The sequence below is a fragment of the Desmodus rotundus genome, chromosome 9, assembly GCF_022682495.2.
Source record: "Desmodus rotundus isolate HL8 chromosome 9, HLdesRot8A.1, whole genome shotgun sequence".
NCBI lineage: Eukaryota > Metazoa > Chordata > Mammalia > Chiroptera > Phyllostomidae > Desmodus > Desmodus rotundus.
The window spans coordinates 86,433,735-86,452,824 of record NC_071395.1 but is presented as its reverse complement, the minus strand read 5'-3'; the positions used below and the strand labels follow the sequence as shown (position 1 = coordinate 86,452,824).

The following is a 19,090-nucleotide window of genomic DNA, read 5'->3' as shown; positions in this document are numbered from 1 at the left end:
AGCGCCCTGCTTTCGGTTGTTCTGGGTGTACACCCAGAAGCAGAATTGCTGGGCCACCTGGTAATCGTATTTTTAATTTTTTGAGGAAATAGTTTATTTTTATAGAGTGGTTATGAGATTCAAATGCATGTGAAGCACTTAGCATATGGTTGGTGGGCCCCAGAGAATTTTCACTCTTAATTGGTTGTATGGACTCTAAACTGCCTGTTTCCAGAATTTTCAGGCAAAGAAACTGAGTCCAGAAAAGAGAAGCAGTTCATGGATCCACGTTCCTAGTTAGCAGCAGACTCAGGGGAGGAACCCGGGTCCTGACGACGTCCGGACTCTGGTGTCGCCATGCGCCGCTTCCTTGCAGCCCTTCACGTACACTGTTACGTTATTTGCCATTAGGTACTTGCTGACTTTCGTGGCATTTGATTCCACTCTTCTGTTTTTAGACTTCGTTTTCTGAATAGGTAATATATTTACATGGTTTACATTGAAAAATTATATAAAAATGTACTCTAGAATATCTTTTTCCTAATTTTGTCCTTCAGCTTGCTGGCTATCTTCCCCCCAGACAACCAATACTGTTACTTTCTAATGCATTCGTACCAAGATTTTATGCATGCGCAAACAAATCCGTTTATGAGTGTCATTTTTTAAATTCGGTGTGGCGTATAGTTTTCTGCATCTTGACTTCTTTCACTTGATGTATATTGGAGATATTTCTCTATTGATGGAGAAAAAACTTCTACTTTTATTCAACTGCATAGAATTCCATTGTTCGAATGCCCTATACTTCATTTAGTCCATCTCCTTATGAGTAGAAGATGCATCTTAGAGACAGAATGTAGTCTAGTTGTTGCCTAGGACCAAAGAGAAGGATAGTGTTGGTGGAGAATGGAGAGTGACTAACGGGTATGATGTTTCTTTTGTGGGTAATAAAAATGTTATAAAATTGATTGTGGTGATGATCACACAACTCCGTGAATGTGCTAAAAATCATCGAATTATACAATTTAAGTAGGTAAATTGTATGTTATGTGAATTATATCTCAGTAAAGCTGTTGTAATAACAATTGGAGGCCAAAGTTAATGTCATGGATCTGTTGTAGACCTTGGGGTTTGCCCCCTTGGAAATTAAGTATTCAAACTTTTTAGTAGCAAGCTTTCTAATATTTCTCAAAGAGTGCAATGTATCACATACTCACACGAGTCATTCTTGAGCTGGTAACCACTTGTGACTCATTTGTTTCTGTGTTTTACGATGAACAACTTTGGAATGGAGGAGGCTCTTAGAAGAAATAAGGAAGTTTTAGATCCCACCTACTTTCCAGCCTTACATAGTTGAGTTGCCTCTTGGAATTTTCTCTTAAATTTCTTACAGGACATTAGCTACTTCCTCAGGAGCTTATACACTGCAAGCATACATGGTAAAATTTCATTTGAAACTACAGGAACTCCTTTGCTGACCTATTCTGGCTGTTTCTAATGTGTTTTGGCTTCATGTTTCCTTGGACCCAGGGGAAATCTTGGCAGAACACCCTGTTATATGTCAATATGAGTGCCTCTCTCAACTTCCCTTCACATTGAATTTTCTCTTGGTTGTCACCCTTCAAGCCCTTTTTTCTTCACATCTTAAGAGAGATCCTTCTCTCGTTTCTCCGAGTTTAACCTCCGCTGTGTTGGAAATCTTGTGACATCCACAGGGAACTTGCCCGTCATTTCTGTTCACTTCTCTGGTCTCTTTGTCCCTTTCTCTCACTTGTTTCTTTTCGTGGCTAGATTGTTGCTCAAATTTCCCATCATTTTTTAGAAAGCAGTTACAAATGTACCAAAAGAAAAAAAAAAGACAAAACCCAAACACCAAAAGTTTCTTTAGATCATTATTTCTTTCTCAATATGCTGTGTTCTTTATGTTTTCTCACAGTTACCTTTTGGGAAAAGTTTGTGTATTTTCTTATTTTCATTGATGTGTACATTTGATGAAGAGACTGAGGTTGGAAGTTGAGAGCCCTGTGCTAAAATTAAGTCTAGAACATCTCATACCTAGAAAAATTCTGGATGTGAAAGTGAAATGAGGTTGTAACAGGAGGCGAGCAAAGTTTCGAAAAATGTTTTCCCAGGCATTATGCTAGAAGCCCAGCAACCACAGGCAGACTCGTGTCCTGGTTACATGGCCAGATGCAGTGAGAGTGCTATTTGGTGCAAAGCCTCATTTTATTTATTTTTTAGGCATTGGAAAAATGGAACAGTTTTCCGGAGAGAAAATATCATCCTTAGTAAGAGACGGGGGTTCTTCCTTCACAGAAAATGCCCCTCCACCCCCGTGGTTGCTGAGATGCATTTGGTTCTGTGCCTTTATTTTATTTTGAATGTTAAGGTTTCTGGTACTTAGCCTGATCTGAGAGTCTCAGTGACCTTGAGTGTTTAGTCTAGTCGGGGACTGGTTAATCCTCTAGTAGCAAGGGAGAAGCATCAGGTAGAGATTACCGTCTGGGCGAGGCGACCAAGGAATCTGTTCACAGACTGAGAGCCCCTTTCTTTGATGCTGGGAGGTGGGGCATCAACACACACAGCACTGTGTCACCAAGACACAGCATTTTGCAAACAGGAGCCACAGTCACTGCTTTCTGTCACTTGGCCACGAACCTCCTGCTAACACAGTTTCTGTCAGGTAGGGCGTAGGCTTATCAATTTCCTTGGAACCCCCTTAGGGCAGGGGTGTTCGTTTATAAACACATCACAGTCGACATTATCTATAAAGCTGGTTTGGTGCTCCTCTCAAATACCAGAGCACCATTTAATGGGAAAATTAGCTAGTTTATTGAAGGAATGTTTTCCCTGTTATTAGCATCAGGGCTGCTGAAGTCCAGCAATGCTAAAGTGTCTTGGGCAAAGTTTATGACCATGTAGCTTTACCATTGAGTCTGGATCTCCCGATAGACCTGGCTCATGTCACTGTGATTCTTGGTAAACGTCTTTCTAACCTGAGTTTGTTATCTAAAGAAGTCTGGACATCAGAGGAGAAAGCCTGTACCAGGGATTCAATTCAGCACTTTTTTTTCTTCGAGATTTCATATATAGCCCCAACACACACAGTTCAGCAGTAATCCTTCTGCAAGCTAGTGGAGATGGACTTGCGATGAAGAGTAATTGCCGTGGTAGGACTAAATGCAATTGTATGGGAAAGCTGCCTGCTCACATCTGTACGAGCTGGGCCTCAGACAAGGCCCTTTCCGTGGAGGAAGAGATATTTTCCCCATGCTGTGGTAGTGACCATTACATTAAGGATTAATGTAAAAAGCTAAGCACTGGGCCTTGCATCTAATGAATTCTCAATAAATATTCGTTACTTTTATTATTCTCATGAGCAGCTACTTGTTAGTAAGAAAGCAGTTGCCAAAAATAGCAGTGTAGCTGACTTGGCAACCTTCACGTACCCAGCACGCATTTATCCGGTGGACTGTATATATTGCTTAGCTCCTTTAATTCCCCCAAGGTAGACAGTCGTGTTCCCATTGTGAGGAGGGGGCTGAGATGAGTAACTTCCCAAGCTAAGGAGTGCTGCAGTTTGCTTCCCTTCCCACCAGGCCTCATTTTTATTTCCCAACTTAACTATAGTATAACTTTGGTGGATACTTTCAAATGATCAGATTGTACCTACAGGGGAGTGGGCACTTGCCTCAGCCCTTCCGGTGGTGTTCCAAGAAGAAAGATTTGTGAGAATCGCCATCAGTGATATTCAGTTAAAATTCATCTAATAAAAACTTGCCACTTAAAATCTTATATAAAATCAGTATATCCAGAGATCAGTATATGTATTAACTCCTTGTGTTTTTGGTTAGCCATTCAAACCAGTTTGGGGAGACTGTAAGTAACTGTGTATAAGACATCACGGAGCCTATTGAAATTCATGCCTTTCGTTCACATTTCTGATCAGGGAGGTGGGTGGGGCATTCTCCTGGTGCAGGAGGGAATTTATATTCTTTTGTTTGTGCTCAGTCTTGGAGAGTAACCGATTTACATGTTTCAAGGTGACTGCCTGGAACGAATTCTAGACTTATTACCTAAGACTGGAGAATCCCATTTCTTTTGAGGCCCTGAGTTATGACGTCTCCTGAAGCAGTGTTTGTTAATCACGATGACTTCGGGTGGTCAGGGCCTTTCAATTTTTCCTTAAGCGTTCTGTGAGAACCTGAAATCATATTGAAATATGAGTAAACGTGCATAAATAAAACTGTTTGGAACATGAGTTGTTCGCTTTTGTGAATGACTTCTCTTTCTGGAAAATCTCACACTTAAATTTTGTGGTTTTCTTGAAGCCATTCCTTTGTCTTTGATTTTTAATCAGCCCTCAGGAACCTCTGACTGGCAGTGTCAGCCAGAGAGATGCACCACGCCGGGAGGGTATGTGGCAGAACAAAAGGCAAAGGCCACTACATTTTTGCCAGGCTGTGGTTTGCAAAACACAACTCCCAAAAATGTCCAGCCTTCATGGAGAGAAAGGGGACAAGATACTGCAGAAACAACCACAGTGCAAAGGATATTACTCTGTTTTTTCAAGCTGGAGGGTTTGGGTTTTAAGGTGAAGAACCCTTTTTGGTATTGCGTTGGTTACGGTTTCTCTTCTTGTGTTTTGTTGGCAAGGGACATGAGGAATATCAGAATGGGCCACAGGCCCGAGGAAAGGGCTACATTTCTTTTATATGATTTTTTCTCTGAGAAGGTATGAAGTTAGAAAGAATTAGAAGGAGGTCATCATCTCCCGCTCCTCTGTTCCAGTGAAGGGCATCCACTGAGGAGCAGGATGGACCCATCTACCAATACTTTTCCTCCTAGTTAATTTCTCACCGCTGCTTGTTTTGCCCCTTTCTGGTCAGATTGAAGAGTTTGTAGATCTTTCTGGAATCCAGGAATTAGCAGACTCTAAGTTTTAGTGACCAGTGCTAATGCAGGATCACAAGATGCTCTGGAAGGCCAGCGGCTGAAGCAGGTGAGACGGAAATAGAAGGAAAATTAGGTGGTGAGGGAAAGCAAAGAGGAAGGGAAAAGTGAGAAATACATTTGTTGGAGAGGTGGCAGCTTGGGTATGGTAGGAAGGAGCTTGGATTATTTCAAAAAACGTCGAAAGGAAATTTGGTAAAATTCAATGTCCACTTTTAATGGCTCAGGGTATTAGTTTTTTGTTGTTGTTGCTGCTGCTATAACAAATAACCACAACTCGGTGGCTTAAAACAACAGAAATTTATTCTCTCACATTTTTGGAGGTCAGAGGTCTGAAGTCAAGGTGTTGCCGGTAAGTCTCCCTCCAGAGGCTGTGGGAGAGGACCCACCCCTTTCCGCTTCTAGCTTCTGGGAGCTGCTGGCATTCCTTGGCATTTCTGGAATTGTGACCGCATCCCTCCAGTCTCTGCCTCCATCTTCAAATGGCTTTCTCCGTGGGAGCCTAATCCGCCGCTGCCTCTGGTATAAGGACACTGTGATGGCCTGCAGGGCCCAACTGGATAATCTGGGATGATCACCTCATCCCAGAATCCTTTATATCCTTTATTTAAGCACATTGGCCAAAACTTTGCTATGGTAACATTCGCAAGTTCCAAGGATTAGGATATGGGCATATTTTTGAGAGCCACTGTCAGCCTGCTCACTGAAATAGGAATAGCTATGTACTTCTACCAAACTGAATCCAAAGCAGCAGCATTTCCCAAGGTGGAAAGCTACAAAGAGTTCTCTCAAAGTCAGGATCGAGCGAAGATGTCTGCAATGACCTTGAATATTTGATAATTTTTGGACATGGCAGCCAATGAACTCATGCGGGAGCACTAGATAGGAGAAATAAATATTTAAAAAAATTAATGCCAAAACAAATGGCAGATTAACAGGTGGTATTGAGACAACATTTGGGGAAGAGGAAAGAATATTCCTGTCTTCTAAAAATGCAGTGACTATAGCCCTGACCAGGTGGTGCGATGGACGGAGCACCTGGTCAGGGCTCACACCTAGTTGCAGATTCGATCCCTGTTCTGTGTGTATACGGGAGGGAGTCGATTGATGTCCTCTCCCCCATTCCTCTCTGTCTAGAACCAATAAACATGTTCTCGGATGAGGATTTTTTAAAAATGCAGCAGCTATAAAAGAATGCAAACATTTTTAAATTTGTGTAATCAAAAGGGGGAAAACCCCCAAGCGTGTGAACACACTTGTGCACACGTGTGTGTGTTGCAACACAAACTACAAAAGGGGCAATGTCTTCTCTAAAGAGTAAAATAACAATAACAATGACCTAATGTAAAAATGAGCAAAATGGTTTCGATTTACAGAAAAACAAATACAGATGTCAGTAGACATACAAAAATACTCCGTTGTATTAAATATTTTTAAATGAATTTAAAAACAATGAATTACCCATATTTATTTATCAAATTGCCTAAGATTAAAAAGTTTGTTGAATACCAAAATTCATTCACGTACTCATTCACTCATTATTCACTCATTTATTCTTTTTTAAAATTGTTTCACTAAAAGCTTGAGATAGCTTACCAGGCTGCCTAGAATTCAGCAATTTAACACGAATGTAAACAGGTGAGGCCGTCTGTGAAGTAGGTGTGCCAAGCCAGAAAGTCGAGTTCGAATCTGATAAAACTCTAACAGGAATATGTGAATCAACAACAGGGAAGAGGACGGGGGCATCCACTGGGAAGATTTTGGGGGCAAATGGCGTGATTTCTTCACAAAACAATTGCAGGGAGGGGAGGGGTAGACAAAGAAATGAAAGGAGAGCTTGTAGATTAAAAGAGACCTAAGAAAATTTATCCACCAATCGTGAAACATGGACCTAATTTTGATCCTGATTCATACACAGTGTAAATTAAACATGTTTGAGGTATTTGAGACAATTAGAATTTTGAACACTGAGTTTAATCAAGAAATTATTTTTTATGTATGATCATGGTATTGTGGTTGTTTTTTAAAATAGTCCATTTCTTTTAGAGATATTTGCTACAATATTTATGAATGAAATGACTTGATGTCCTATAACAGCAATTTTTCATCCTTTTTCATCTCATGGCATACGTAAAGTAATTACTAAAACTCTGAAGCACACCAAAAAATATATTTTTTGCTGGGTTGACAAAAAATAGGTATAATTTTGATTTGGTTTACAAAAAAATAATAATAATTATTTACCAACCTTTTTGCTCCTAAATTATTTTTAAAAAAACATCAGGCACCTATATTTGTATATAAGCATTTCTGGTACCAAGAGTTAACCAATCAGATGCAACTTTATTATGTGACATGACGAATCAGATGCAACTCTGTTAGATGACCTATATGTTTCTGGTTCAAGACAGGGCGTTCACATCAAATGGCTATTGTTGTATTGGCTGTTGTCATTTTTTTAATTTGACTATCTAAAGGAAAAGAGGTCAGTGCTCCCGACAAAACAGTCAGGTATTGCTTGTTTAAGAAATTCTTGTGGCACACTGGTTTTAAAATTGCTGTCGTTGAAAGTGGGTGGGGTGTAGATGAAGCAAAATTGGCCGTGAGTCGATATTTGTTGAAGCTGGGGAATGGGTATGTAAGAGTTGATTTTAACTGTTTTGTTTACTTTTTCATATATTTAATAAAATGTTATTAAAAAGGTAGGTAAAAAGAAACAAAAAATACTGGCTCACAAATGCAGATGAATATGCGTCCCATTTTGGTCCTTAGCTTTTAACCAACCACCCAAGGGAGGAAATGTAAAGAAACATTCACATTATCCATCGAAAGAGATTGATCAAATGATACAGGCAAAGCCAACTCTTCTTGTTATTGATAACATACTTTTTTTTTCTTTATAAAAGGTAATGAAAGGTGTTATCAAAGGTAATGAAAAGCATCCTTTCAGAGGTGAGTTTCAGAGCCTGTTTTTAAGGTATTCTTCAACATGGGAGAGTGGTATTATTACAGAGCGCAGCACAATGCAATAAATTGGACGAAGCTAGGAGAGAGGCACAGTAGACTCTATCCTGTTAACATTCTAAGAAAGGATGTAAATGAACAACTTTTCTATGTATTTTCTTGTAATCTTTTACTCTTCAATCAGCTGCTTGAATCTGTGTTACGACCCCGTAGTTTTCCTTAGTTAACGGAGAGGAGATCACAGTATAATTAAAATTGGGACCTGGGACCAAAGGGAGAAAAAGAGTCCACTTTTCCCAAGAAAAAAATTCAACTGAAATTTTTCAATTTTTAGTGATTAATTTTTTTCACTTTTTTTCACTTTTAGAAGAGTTTCCTGTGGTTCAGTAGCTATTTAAAAAATCGTTATGATTCGGAAAATTTCAAACAGGCCCAAAGGAAGACTGTGTACTGAACTGCTGTGTAGCCACTGCTTAGCCCTGAGAGTTACCAACTCATGGCAAACCCTGCTTCATCATCTCTCCATTTCTCCCAGCCCCACCGTGTTATTTTGAAGCAAATTCTGGAATCATGTTATTTCATTTGAAGACATTTCAGCATTTATCTCTAAAACATGAATGCTGTTTTTAAACCTAACCAAAACTCAGTGTTGCATTTTGAAAAGATCAAATGCATCACTACCTTTTTTTTTTTTTTGCAAACTGTCACATGTTTTTATTTTAAAGTGGTATTTTTTTACGCTGTTATGACTACATTTCCTTTTGATAAAGACTCATGAATGAAGCAGCACAGAAATGAGGAAGGAGAGGAGCGCAGAGGAGGGGATGTCCCGGCTAACCGCTGCCTGCCTCCTACCTTTGCTCTGGGCTCAGACCACAGCTCAGGGGCACTGGCAGTGATTTGCTTTTAGGTTCTTTCAGGAGCACAGGGCATCAGATTGTGAACATGACAAGACAAACTTCAGCTCTTCCTAGTCTAAAAAAAGAGCTTCCATCACATGGAACTGAAGAAGGACCCTCGCAGGCGTGCTTTCAGTGTTTGTAAAGGACCCCCAGGAATGAGTTGCTGCTCCATACTGGCTGGCTTCTTCTCCTTTGACATGTCCAGAGACTCCTTCTGTCCCTCACCAATTCTTCATCCACATCTCATTGTCTCCAAATGTTCTGCCCCTGCTCTCGTGTGTTCCTCTTATTTCCCTGCCTCTCTTATTAATTTTCTACTTCTCTGTCATTCCCAGATCTACACATTCCACCCACCCTACCTCTCTTAGGCTCCATTTACTGGCTTAAAATCTGCCAGGTCCCTCCAGCATCTTGTACTTAACACATTTAGATTGCAATTCCTTATCTGCCTTCTCCCACCACCATGCCAACTAGCCTGCCTTTCCGTGTTCACTTAATTCTATCTAGGTGTGGTAAAGCCAGATTACTACTACTACTAACTACTGTTAGTACACCACCGTCACCTACTATGACTACGAATTACTAATACTAACTACTGCTACTAACTGCAACATCTACTATGACTACTAGTAACTACTATTACTACTTTGCTTCTGATCTTTTATATTTATATTAAATATAAATGTAAGTATTTATATTTAATATAAATATATGCTTCTGATCTTTTATATTTGTATTTATAAGAGGTCTTATCCAGTAAATTACCAGAGCTTATAGATTTTGCCTCTGAAAAGTTTAAGTGGCTTATTTATGAGCTGATTGCTGTGGTCTCTGCTTCTTATTTCTTGGGTCTAATGCTTACTCTGTACATAGGCAAAGTATGGAGGATGGCTTTGAAGAGCTTGCATTCTAGTGGGAGAGATGGGTGACTATAGTATAGGTTCATTCAGTGCAGGAAGGGAGACTTAAAGGTATGTCATGGGAAGTGTGACCCCATAGAGGAGGGATGTTTATTGCATGGTTTTTTGTGCCAGACTTCCTGAGGAGGACATGTTTGAGCTGTGTTGAAGTCAACCAGTGCAGAAAGGTGATAAGAACATTCCAGGGAAAATATTAACAAAGACCTGGAAGCTTAAAATGCTAAGGTGTGTATATGTGGGATTTGTGTGTGTGTGTGTGTACCACAGTTTCAAAACACCCTGCAGATATTAGATGAATCTTGTTATATTATTTTTTAAACATACATGACGTGATGTGATACTCCTGTAATTGAAAAACATAGATGACTTCTCCTGTCATGCCTGAAATTCAAAAATTATTAGTTGTAACCTTTCAGTCTCTGGGCAAAATTGCTGTCACAATGGAATTTTTATGGGCAAGTTAGATAATAAATAAGTAATAAATAAATGCAAAGATAAAGTAATTTGAGACTGGGAGAGAAGGTCAGAGGAATATAAATGGAAGGTGGTCATGGAGATCTCTTTTAGACACAATGGACATTTTACACTAGAGTGGTAGAGATTCAGCCCTGGCCAGGTGGTTCAGGTGCTTGGAGTAGCGTCCCATACACCAACAGGTTGTGTTTCAGTCCCCAGCTGGAGTGCGAACGGGAGGCAACCGATGGATGTTTCTCTCTCACATCAACTTTCTTTTCTCGCTCCCCCTCCCCCCATCTCCCCAACCCCTTCCTCTCTCAAATCATTGAACATATCCTTGGGTGAGGATTGAAAAAAACAAATAAGTGAAATAAAATGTTGGAGGTTCAGTGAAGTTGCACTGAGTTCATTTTGTGTGCTAGGTGCCAGAATTCGAAAGCTGGCACTTGCGGCAGGGATCCTCAAAGAGTGTTCAGGAAGGCCTGGGAAGGTTCTGTGGGGGGCGCAGCAAGGGAGGTGAATTTGGAAGGTTGAGTTCCTATCCACCGGGAACCCCAAGGGAAAGTCAAGACTCATCTGCCTCTTTGAAATCAAAATGACTGCACATTTTAAAGTGAGCTTTGCTGCTTTCCTTCTCTAAATGTTATGTAACCCCAAAGAGGTCTGGCATGCTGGTTGGAGGCTCAGGCGTGGGTGAGGTTTGGGGTTTGGGGTCCAGGAGCGTGTGGGCCCATATTCATGTCTCTGTGGCAGAGCCGGCACTCTCTCTGCACTCCCTTCCCACTGCCCTGCTTCCGTAGTTGCTTTGCATCCGATCATTGCCATTGAATAACATAGAATGACACTTCTCTGCCCATTTTCGTGCCAGAATCCCTTGGAACTTAAGCCTAGATGCAAGGATTAAGGAGAGGGCAGCCAAGGCATCCAGGTTGCCAGTTACTTGACTGGCAACCCCATTCACATTGGGGAAACAGATTTTTAAAATAAATTTTGGCACTGGAAGCAATGCCATCCTTTTGTAAGGCTGTGTCAATAATCATAAACCCTCATAATTACGCCCCCCCAATTGTCAGCCAAGCTGACAAATATTTGGGTGGCAGCATATCCTCATGATGCCACCTTCTGTTGACCCTGTGGGATTCTCTTGCTGTTTGGGTTGGCACGGGAGCACGATCTTCTGTTTTATGTAATAGGGCACATGAGAGAAGCCCTTTGTGCTCCGCCTCTGTGAGTGGGTGCTGAGCAAGAGGTCTTGTGTACCCCATCATTTTCGGTACGGGCACAGCTAGTGAACATTTCTGTGGCCTGGTAAATGTTTTCTAACGATGGGCAAGGTTTGTTTTTGTTTTTGTTTTTTTTTTCCCCCCAGTGCCATTTTGCTCCAGGCCAAGATCATGGTGACCCAGCTTTGGTTTAAGATGAATTTAGCAAAAATGTGTTGGGGGCGGGGACTACAGTGTTTTCAGAGAAAACAGGCATGGGTACGACTGGGGCGCACGTCGCACAGCCTTGCCTGTGCCCTGTCAGGCCCAGGACGCTTACCTGTGGTGGATCGCATGAATATGAGGGCGAAGCTTGTCCAGATCTCCAGAAATCAACAGAATTTTGTCTTTCTGAGGAGGCTTGTGGCTAGCAGGAAACATAATATAGAGCCTGTGTTCGGATGTTTTTTCATTTTTGCTTTAGACTATCAAGGGAAAAAAGGCCGTTTAACCTCATCGGCCACTTAGCCTTATTATTCATATTGTTCCTTCATTAATTTTTTATAACAGTATCAAATGTTAGCGTCAGGGGTTGGCGGCTTTGCCGGGGGAACAGATTGCTTTGAAATCAACACAGCTGGAAACTGACCACATATTGTTTTTCTTTCCTTTAAGAAATGAAAGAGGCATTTATAGAAGGGCCGGAGAATGCTGTACTGTGCAGAATTACTTTATAGATTTACTCCGCCAAGTCTGGTTAATGATTAATGTCACGCCTTGCTGTCCAAATGGGCCCACTTCCCTTCTCTCTTCCTGAAGTGGCAGCTTCCCGGGAACAATAAACTCCCAGAGGTTTGCTGTGATCCTCACTGAGGAGGGGGCGGAGTCTGTTCCCAGCCGCTTCCCTGTGCGAGGGAAGAATGCCTTCCGTGGGGTTTTCTCCTGCTAGCCCTCCTTGCAGCTCTGAAAAGCTCATCAGAGCCGCTCCTGGTGGCTTTTCACTGGGCTGCGTTTTCAGCGGTGGGCACGTAAGTGAACGATGGAATGTTGGTGTGTGTGCTTGTGATTTTTGTTTCATTTGATCTACTTTTAAAAATGAAGAGGGTATTTTCTAACTGAGTAATTCAACTTAGTGTTTGTGTCTCCTGGAACTTGTTGCCGTCATCAGAAGAGAACTAGGGGCCTTCTTTTCTCACACCTTGAAGACATTATTGTTGTTTTGGTAATTTGTTCCATGAGTCTCTGTGCCAAAAGGTTTCTCCCACTTCCTCTCATTCACTATTTCTTTGTATAGATGTGTTGATGGTTAGTCAAGTTACAGTGTAATAATCGATTGCTGTTAATGAATAGCTCATAAATCATTGCTATGGTGTATTAATTCATTGCTATGTTAACGTTTTGCAAAGGAGGTTTTCTCCGTACATAGCTATTTCTTTTGACATGTAGCTTGTAAGAGCTGAGTTAAAAATGAAGAAGAGAGAGATGTAGGAATTGAAGAGTACCTCCTGCTTTTGGTTCACTGAAATGGCAACTGGAGAGCCTTTATCACAGGTAAAATAGTTTTTACTTTAGTTTAGTTTAGTTTAGTTTAGTTTAGTTTAGTCAAGGGGGTGATGGGTTTGTATCTGTTGGGATTGCCTGAATTACCTATCACTGGTATTGGCATAGGGACCTAGCTATCTGGAGAGGTTGAATTTGTTATTCAATGCCTACTAGAATAGCTCATTTAAAATAGCATTCCCCCTCTATTTGGCTGAGGGAATTAGGTCATATATCTAGTATTTGGATTCTCACAATCAGATCTCACACTTAGTATTTTTCCCGGTACACAGTACAGCGTGGTGTATTGTCAACAGCTGACACTAAGCTGGTAACGTGTGCTAAATGGCCACCTGAGTTCCAGGAGTAAGAAAGTAAATGGTGAGTTTTGAATCTTATAAAATGTATAGATAAGCCCAAATCAGGAGGGACTTGAGGAAACCTATTAACATGAAGGTGGTCCTAAAAGGCTTTTTTTTGCCCCTGGCTTTATGTAACTTGGCAGAACTGAACTAGATTTTAGATTTTGAATGTGTGGGTGAAAAAAAAAGAAGACTCAATTATGCATTATATTGAGCTTGGATAATGTGGCCAATTTTGTTCATTAATTTCTTAAATGACTTATTAATGTGATTGTACAGATTCTTCCTCTGAACGACTGTAAGTAATAGCTACTTAAGGTATCTCAGTGCCTTTCATGTTATCGCATCTGATTTTCATATCGGTCTGATAAGGTGGGTATTGCTGTGACTTCCTCATTTTACAGCGGGGGACATGGAGAGTCGAAGTGGCTCTGAGGTCACTGAGTGAGTGGAAGAGCCCAATGTAAGCTTTTTTCTTAAACTCAAAAATCCCTTACTCCCTCCACTCTCCTCCTTTGCTCTCTGGTCATCCCTAAACTCCTTCCATTGTGAAACAGTGGAAAGAGCTTTTACCTTGGATCCAGAGACCCCGACTCCAATTCTGACTGGGTCATAGCTGGCTCTGTGATGGTGAGTGGTCGCTGAAGTCTTTGGAAGTCATTTTCTGGCCAGCAGGTTACAGTATTTGATTTTTAAGCTCCTCTGCAGCTTCAGAATCTCTGCCTAGGACCTCGTCCGGGGCCTGTGTCAGCATTGCACGCTCGCCTGCAGCCTACAGGGGAGGCGAGGAGCAAAGTGCGACCTTGGCCACTCTATCCGGCTGGCTTTGGCATGAAGAGACACACAGGATCTCTTTAGAGGAGGAAAACCCCGGGCCCTTACATGACTCTTTTCTCTGATCTGCTTCCTGAGCTGGCATTTCTCAATCTGTTCTTTTTTACTCATCAACAAAAGTATTTGAGCCAAGCTGTCTTGTGGTTTCAGCCCAGGGATGAACACATCAGTTACGTGCCCATCTGGCTCCCAGAGCAGCGATAACCTCCTTGCATGAGCCCATCTGTTACCTTAATCCTTTTTGGAACAGGGCACATGTAAATAAACATCACTCTGTTCCTCCCTTAGGTGTCTCAGCTCCTGGCAGGTGGTTGAGAATGGGCAGGGCAGATGGTGGGAAAGTATTTTTAATTTTACCTCCATGGTTAACTCTGTCAGTTGTTCACAGATCAGTTTAGAAAATTGTGGGATACAGGGATCAGGGTGACTACATTTGACTGACATTAAAAAGATAAAAAAACTATAACCAATACCATCTACCATCACCACCGCTGTGTACAAGGGAGAACACAGAAGATGGAATGACAAAACAAAACCTCATCAGGGACAAAGGTCAGGTCTTCCGAGGTAAAGAGAGGTGGAATTCTTATACTGACATTTTCACCTGTGACTGGTGAAGAACCTCACCCATGACCACGGCCTACCTTTGGGATGCTCTGCTCAGCCTGGCGCTTGGGTGCTTGTGTCTCACAGGTGTCGTGGGTAGGGAGTGCAGTTCCGACGGGGAGAGGAGAGCTCCGTTCCCAGGTCAGCTCTTGCCTTCTGCTGCCATCTCTGTCCCTTCACTAGTGCTGTGATACAGACCTTAACTTTATCCTTACATCTTTCCCTATAGGCAAGAAGCGAAACCCTGGCCTTAAAATTCCGAAAGAAGCATTTGAACAGCCTCAGACTAGTTCCACGTAAGTTGGCAAGATCATCTTCTGCATCCAAACATTTGCCCTTCATAGGTGCCTGGGCAATGGGGGTTCATTTGGGGGCTGTAATGGGGGGTGAGCAATGGGGGCGAGCAATGCCTTGACTGTGGAAATAGCTGTTAAAGGAAGAGCCCTTTAAAGGGGAAGCTGTGTGTTTACTGTTCTGAGAGCTGAAATAATCACACCTGGTCAGTCAGTCTGTACTGAATAGGCAGCTTTGAACTCAGTGTCTCCTGTTCCTGGTTGGCTGCAAATTGATTGTCACAAGTGCGTTTGGCAGATGGGGTCCTCTGGAAGTCCAGAAAGGTCCCTGGATGTGGACTTTTTTACCTTTGCCATATAGATTTGAGCAAACAAGTAAATCCTTGTGAGAGCCGCCACTATAAAACTTAGGTCGAGATGGAAAATGGTCTTTGGTAAAGACTCAGCATCCTGACACCTAGGTCCTATCCCACATAAACAGAAGGCAAAATGAGGTAAAGGAACACTTTTTAATTAGCTGAGGCTTTGGCCCAAATCCCCAAGTGAGCTAAAGTTCTGGTGAAGCGGGACACCCTCTCCCTGGGGTTTTAGGTTGAGCTCTACTTTTTTGACAGCGGATTTTCAATTGCTCCGGCACCATTTGTTGAAATGGCTCACCCTCCTCCATTTACTCGCTTTTGCTCCTTTGTCAAATATTAATCGTGCATGTTATGTGGATCCATTTCTGGGTTCTCTGTTCTGTTCCACTGATCTGTGTGCATGTCTGTGAATATCACACTGTATTGATCACTGCAACTATATAGTAACCTTAACATTGAAAAAAGTGATTCCTTCCCCTTGGTTAATCTTTCAAAAAATTATTTTGGCTATTTAGGGCTTTTCTCTTTTCATGTAAGTTTTAGAATAAGCTTGTCTGTGTCTTCACATAAACTTGCTGAGATTTTGATACGAATTGTGTTTAACCTATAGGTCAGTTTAGGGACGATGGTATCTTCTACTACATTGAGTCTTCCAACCCCTGAACATGGTAAATTTCTCCAAGCATTTAGATTATCTTTGCATTTCTTCATTATTTTATAGTTTTGACCATAAAGATTCTCTACATTAGATTTTATACCTAAGGATTTTATTGGGGGGGGGAGCAATTAGAAATGGCATTCTATTTTTGATTTTGGCTTCCACTTGTTCATCGTCAGTGTAGAGAAATGCAGTTCATTTTTCTGTGTTGATCTTGTCCTGTGATCTTATTAGAATCACTTATAATTCCAGGAGCCTGTTGTAGATTTCTTAGAATTTTATATATAGACAACCATGCCTTCTGCAGAGAGAGGGAGTTCTGTTTCTTCCTTTTCAAACAGTATTTTTTAAACCTTAATTTTCTTACCTTATTTTACTGGCAAGAAAGGCCTGTACTGTGTGAAATAAGATTAGGGGGAGGCGGCAACCTTGCTTTGTTCTGTATCTTACAGGGAAAACATTCAATCTTGTACCATAAAGCAGGATATTCAATTTTTGTAGATGCTGTTTATGAGGTTGCAGTGTACCGAGAATTTTTTTACCATGAATGTTTGTTGAATTTTATTGAATGCTTTTTTGGTGCATCTGCTGATACAACATAGATTTTTCTTCTTTATCCTGTTGATAGGGATTAAATTGACTGATTTTTAAAATATTGAACTAGACTTGCATACCCCAAACAATTCCAACTTGGATGTAGTATGTTACTTTTTAATATATTGCTGTATTTGATTTGCTAAACTTTTGTTAGGAAGTTTGTCTAAGTTTGTGAGAGATATTGGTCTCTAGTGAGTTGGTTTTTGGTGTATGCCATTGTTTTCTGGTCTTGGGATTAAGGTAATAGTGGACTAATGAAATGAGTTGATGAGAGTTCCCTCTATTTTCTGGCAGGTACTATGTAAAATAGGTGTTAATATCCTTGAAAATAGTTTGAGATAAAATTGACATATAACATTATCTTAGTTTCAGGTATACAACATAATATTTCAATGTATGCAATTCTTTCTTTTTATGTTTTCTAAAATTCTCCAGTGAAACAAAATGGGCTTGTACCTTTCTTTTTCTGGAGTTTTTAGCTACAAATTTAATTTCTTTAATAGTTATAGGAATAGTCCCCTGATCTTTTTCATCATGGATAAGTTTTGGTAGTTTGAGGTTTTCAAGGAATTCATCCATTTCTTCTAAGTTGTTGAATTAATAAGAGTAAAGCTACTCATAGTATTTCCTGAAATATCCTTTTAATGGCTGCAAGGTATATTGTGCTATCCCATTTCCCCCCAATATTGGTAATTTGTGTCTTCTCGCTTTTCCTTGTCAGTCTTGCTCGAAGTTTATTAATTTTACTGATTTTTTTTAAACAACCCACTTTGGCCGTGGCCAGTGTGGCTTAGTTGGTTGGAACATTGTCCTGTAACTGAAAGGTTGCAAGTTCGATTCCCGGTCAGGGCACATGCCTAGGTTGTGGGTTTGATTCCCTGTTCAGGTGCATGTGAGAGGCCACCAATCAATGCTTCTATGGCTCATCAATGTTACTGTCTCTCCCTCCCTCTCCTTCTAGAAGCAATGAAAAAACGTCCTCAGGTGAGGGTAAAGAAAGGACCAACTTTGTTTTCTTTATCTTCCTATTTTCATTTTTATTGATTTCTCCTCTTTATGTTTTTCTTTGGGATATATTTTTTATATCAGCCTTTCAACTGTCTTGTATTACTTCCCTTTACAATTTTTATTCTTTACCTTCTAATTTATATTAATATTCTGTATTTTATAAATTTTTGAAAACCACCATAAATACTTCCTTCATATGAACAAATGAACAAAAACATGTGCGAGGATAAAAGTACTTTCTGTGTTGCCTTTCCCTCATGTGTACAATCAGCTTTGAAGATGTTTTCCTGTTTCACTCTGTAAAGCCAAGAGCATCACTTCATTATGGCAGACTATACCACTTCCGCTCACGGAAAGCCTTGTTATTCTAATTGTTCTTTTAATACTTAGGCTTACATTTTTCCTCCTAAAGAAATAGCTTCCACATTGTGAATTTTTCTTGGCAATTATTTGAGGTTGTCTTGGTGACTCCTAGCATTTATACCCTGCCTCCTTCTGCTGCGCTACGCAAAAATAAACAGCTTGGGACAGAGCGCCATTCTCTTTAGTTCCACGTGTGTGGTCCCTCTGCTTGAGCCTTTTCTTTGAGTAAACTGATGCCAGTGTGTCTTTGACTCCGATTTCTGAGCTGTCCCCTCACTTGATCGGCAGAAGGCAACTGATTCTAAATCGATTCTGTGCCAGTCAATCTTCTTTCATTTAACCCTCACAGGAAACTCGGGAGGCAGATACTATTACTCTCACCTTATAAGTCAGAAAACAGACCTATGAAAGGGGCATGTATCTTGCTTAAAGCGGTTGAGCATAGCCTTGTGGGTAAGACTTCAGGCCCTGGTGCTAGAATGCCAAGGTTTGTATTTGGGATTTAAACTTCACTAGTTGAATAGTTTAGTTATTAACCCGGTTAAGTCTTAACCCTGCTAAGACTTATTTTCCCCTTCAGAAAAACAGGAATAAACAGCGATGTGCTTGCTGTGAAGATTAGATGTATGATCCACAATAAGTCTCCTAGAGTCTGTTCCGTTGTAATTTCTTGATGAAGATAGCTCCAAATGTGGCTGGTATTGTTATTACTCCACTATCACTAAGTGGAAGAACTGGCATACAGATTCAGGGCTCTCTGACTCTCAGGTCTGTCCTGCTAGCCACATATTAGACAGGTGGGGACTTTGGCCAAACAGTCCCTGGCTGTGCAATGAGTGGCAGAATATTACACTTCTCTGGTTGAGAAGACTCATGGCACAGCTCTGGGTTCTAATCCCACCCATCTCCCTTTGGATGACCTTCAATTATTTTGTCTGCTTCAATGTCAGTTCTTCACACTCAAATAGAAATAATAATACCTGTAAGGGTTGTGGAAATTAAAGGTGATATTTTATGTAAAGGGTCTATAGCCCAGTCTCTGGCCCAGGTAGCTGCTTAATAAATATTGTCGACTAGAAGAAGAATTGTAACAATAAC

General features: G+C 40.8%; 1 protein-coding gene across 7 annotated transcripts in view; it reads left to right on the top strand.

Annotated features, from left to right (window-relative positions):
• Positions 1–19,090, top strand: part of MAP2K6 (mitogen-activated protein kinase kinase 6) — a 93,782-nt gene that overhangs the window by 48,766 nt on the left and 25,926 nt on the right. For 4 of the 7 annotated variants that reach the window (XM_045182295.2, XM_045182291.2, XM_045182293.2 and 1 more), the window contains exon 2: positions 14,944–15,010. In XM_045182295.2, the coding sequence (XP_045038230.1) occupies positions 14,944–15,010 (67 nt within the window). Of the gene's footprint in view, positions 1–11,681; positions 12,402–13,835; positions 14,856–14,943; positions 15,011–19,090 lie in introns of those variants that run through there. The other 3 variants (XM_045182296.3, XM_045182289.3, XM_045182292.3) reach the window with 3 other exon arrangements.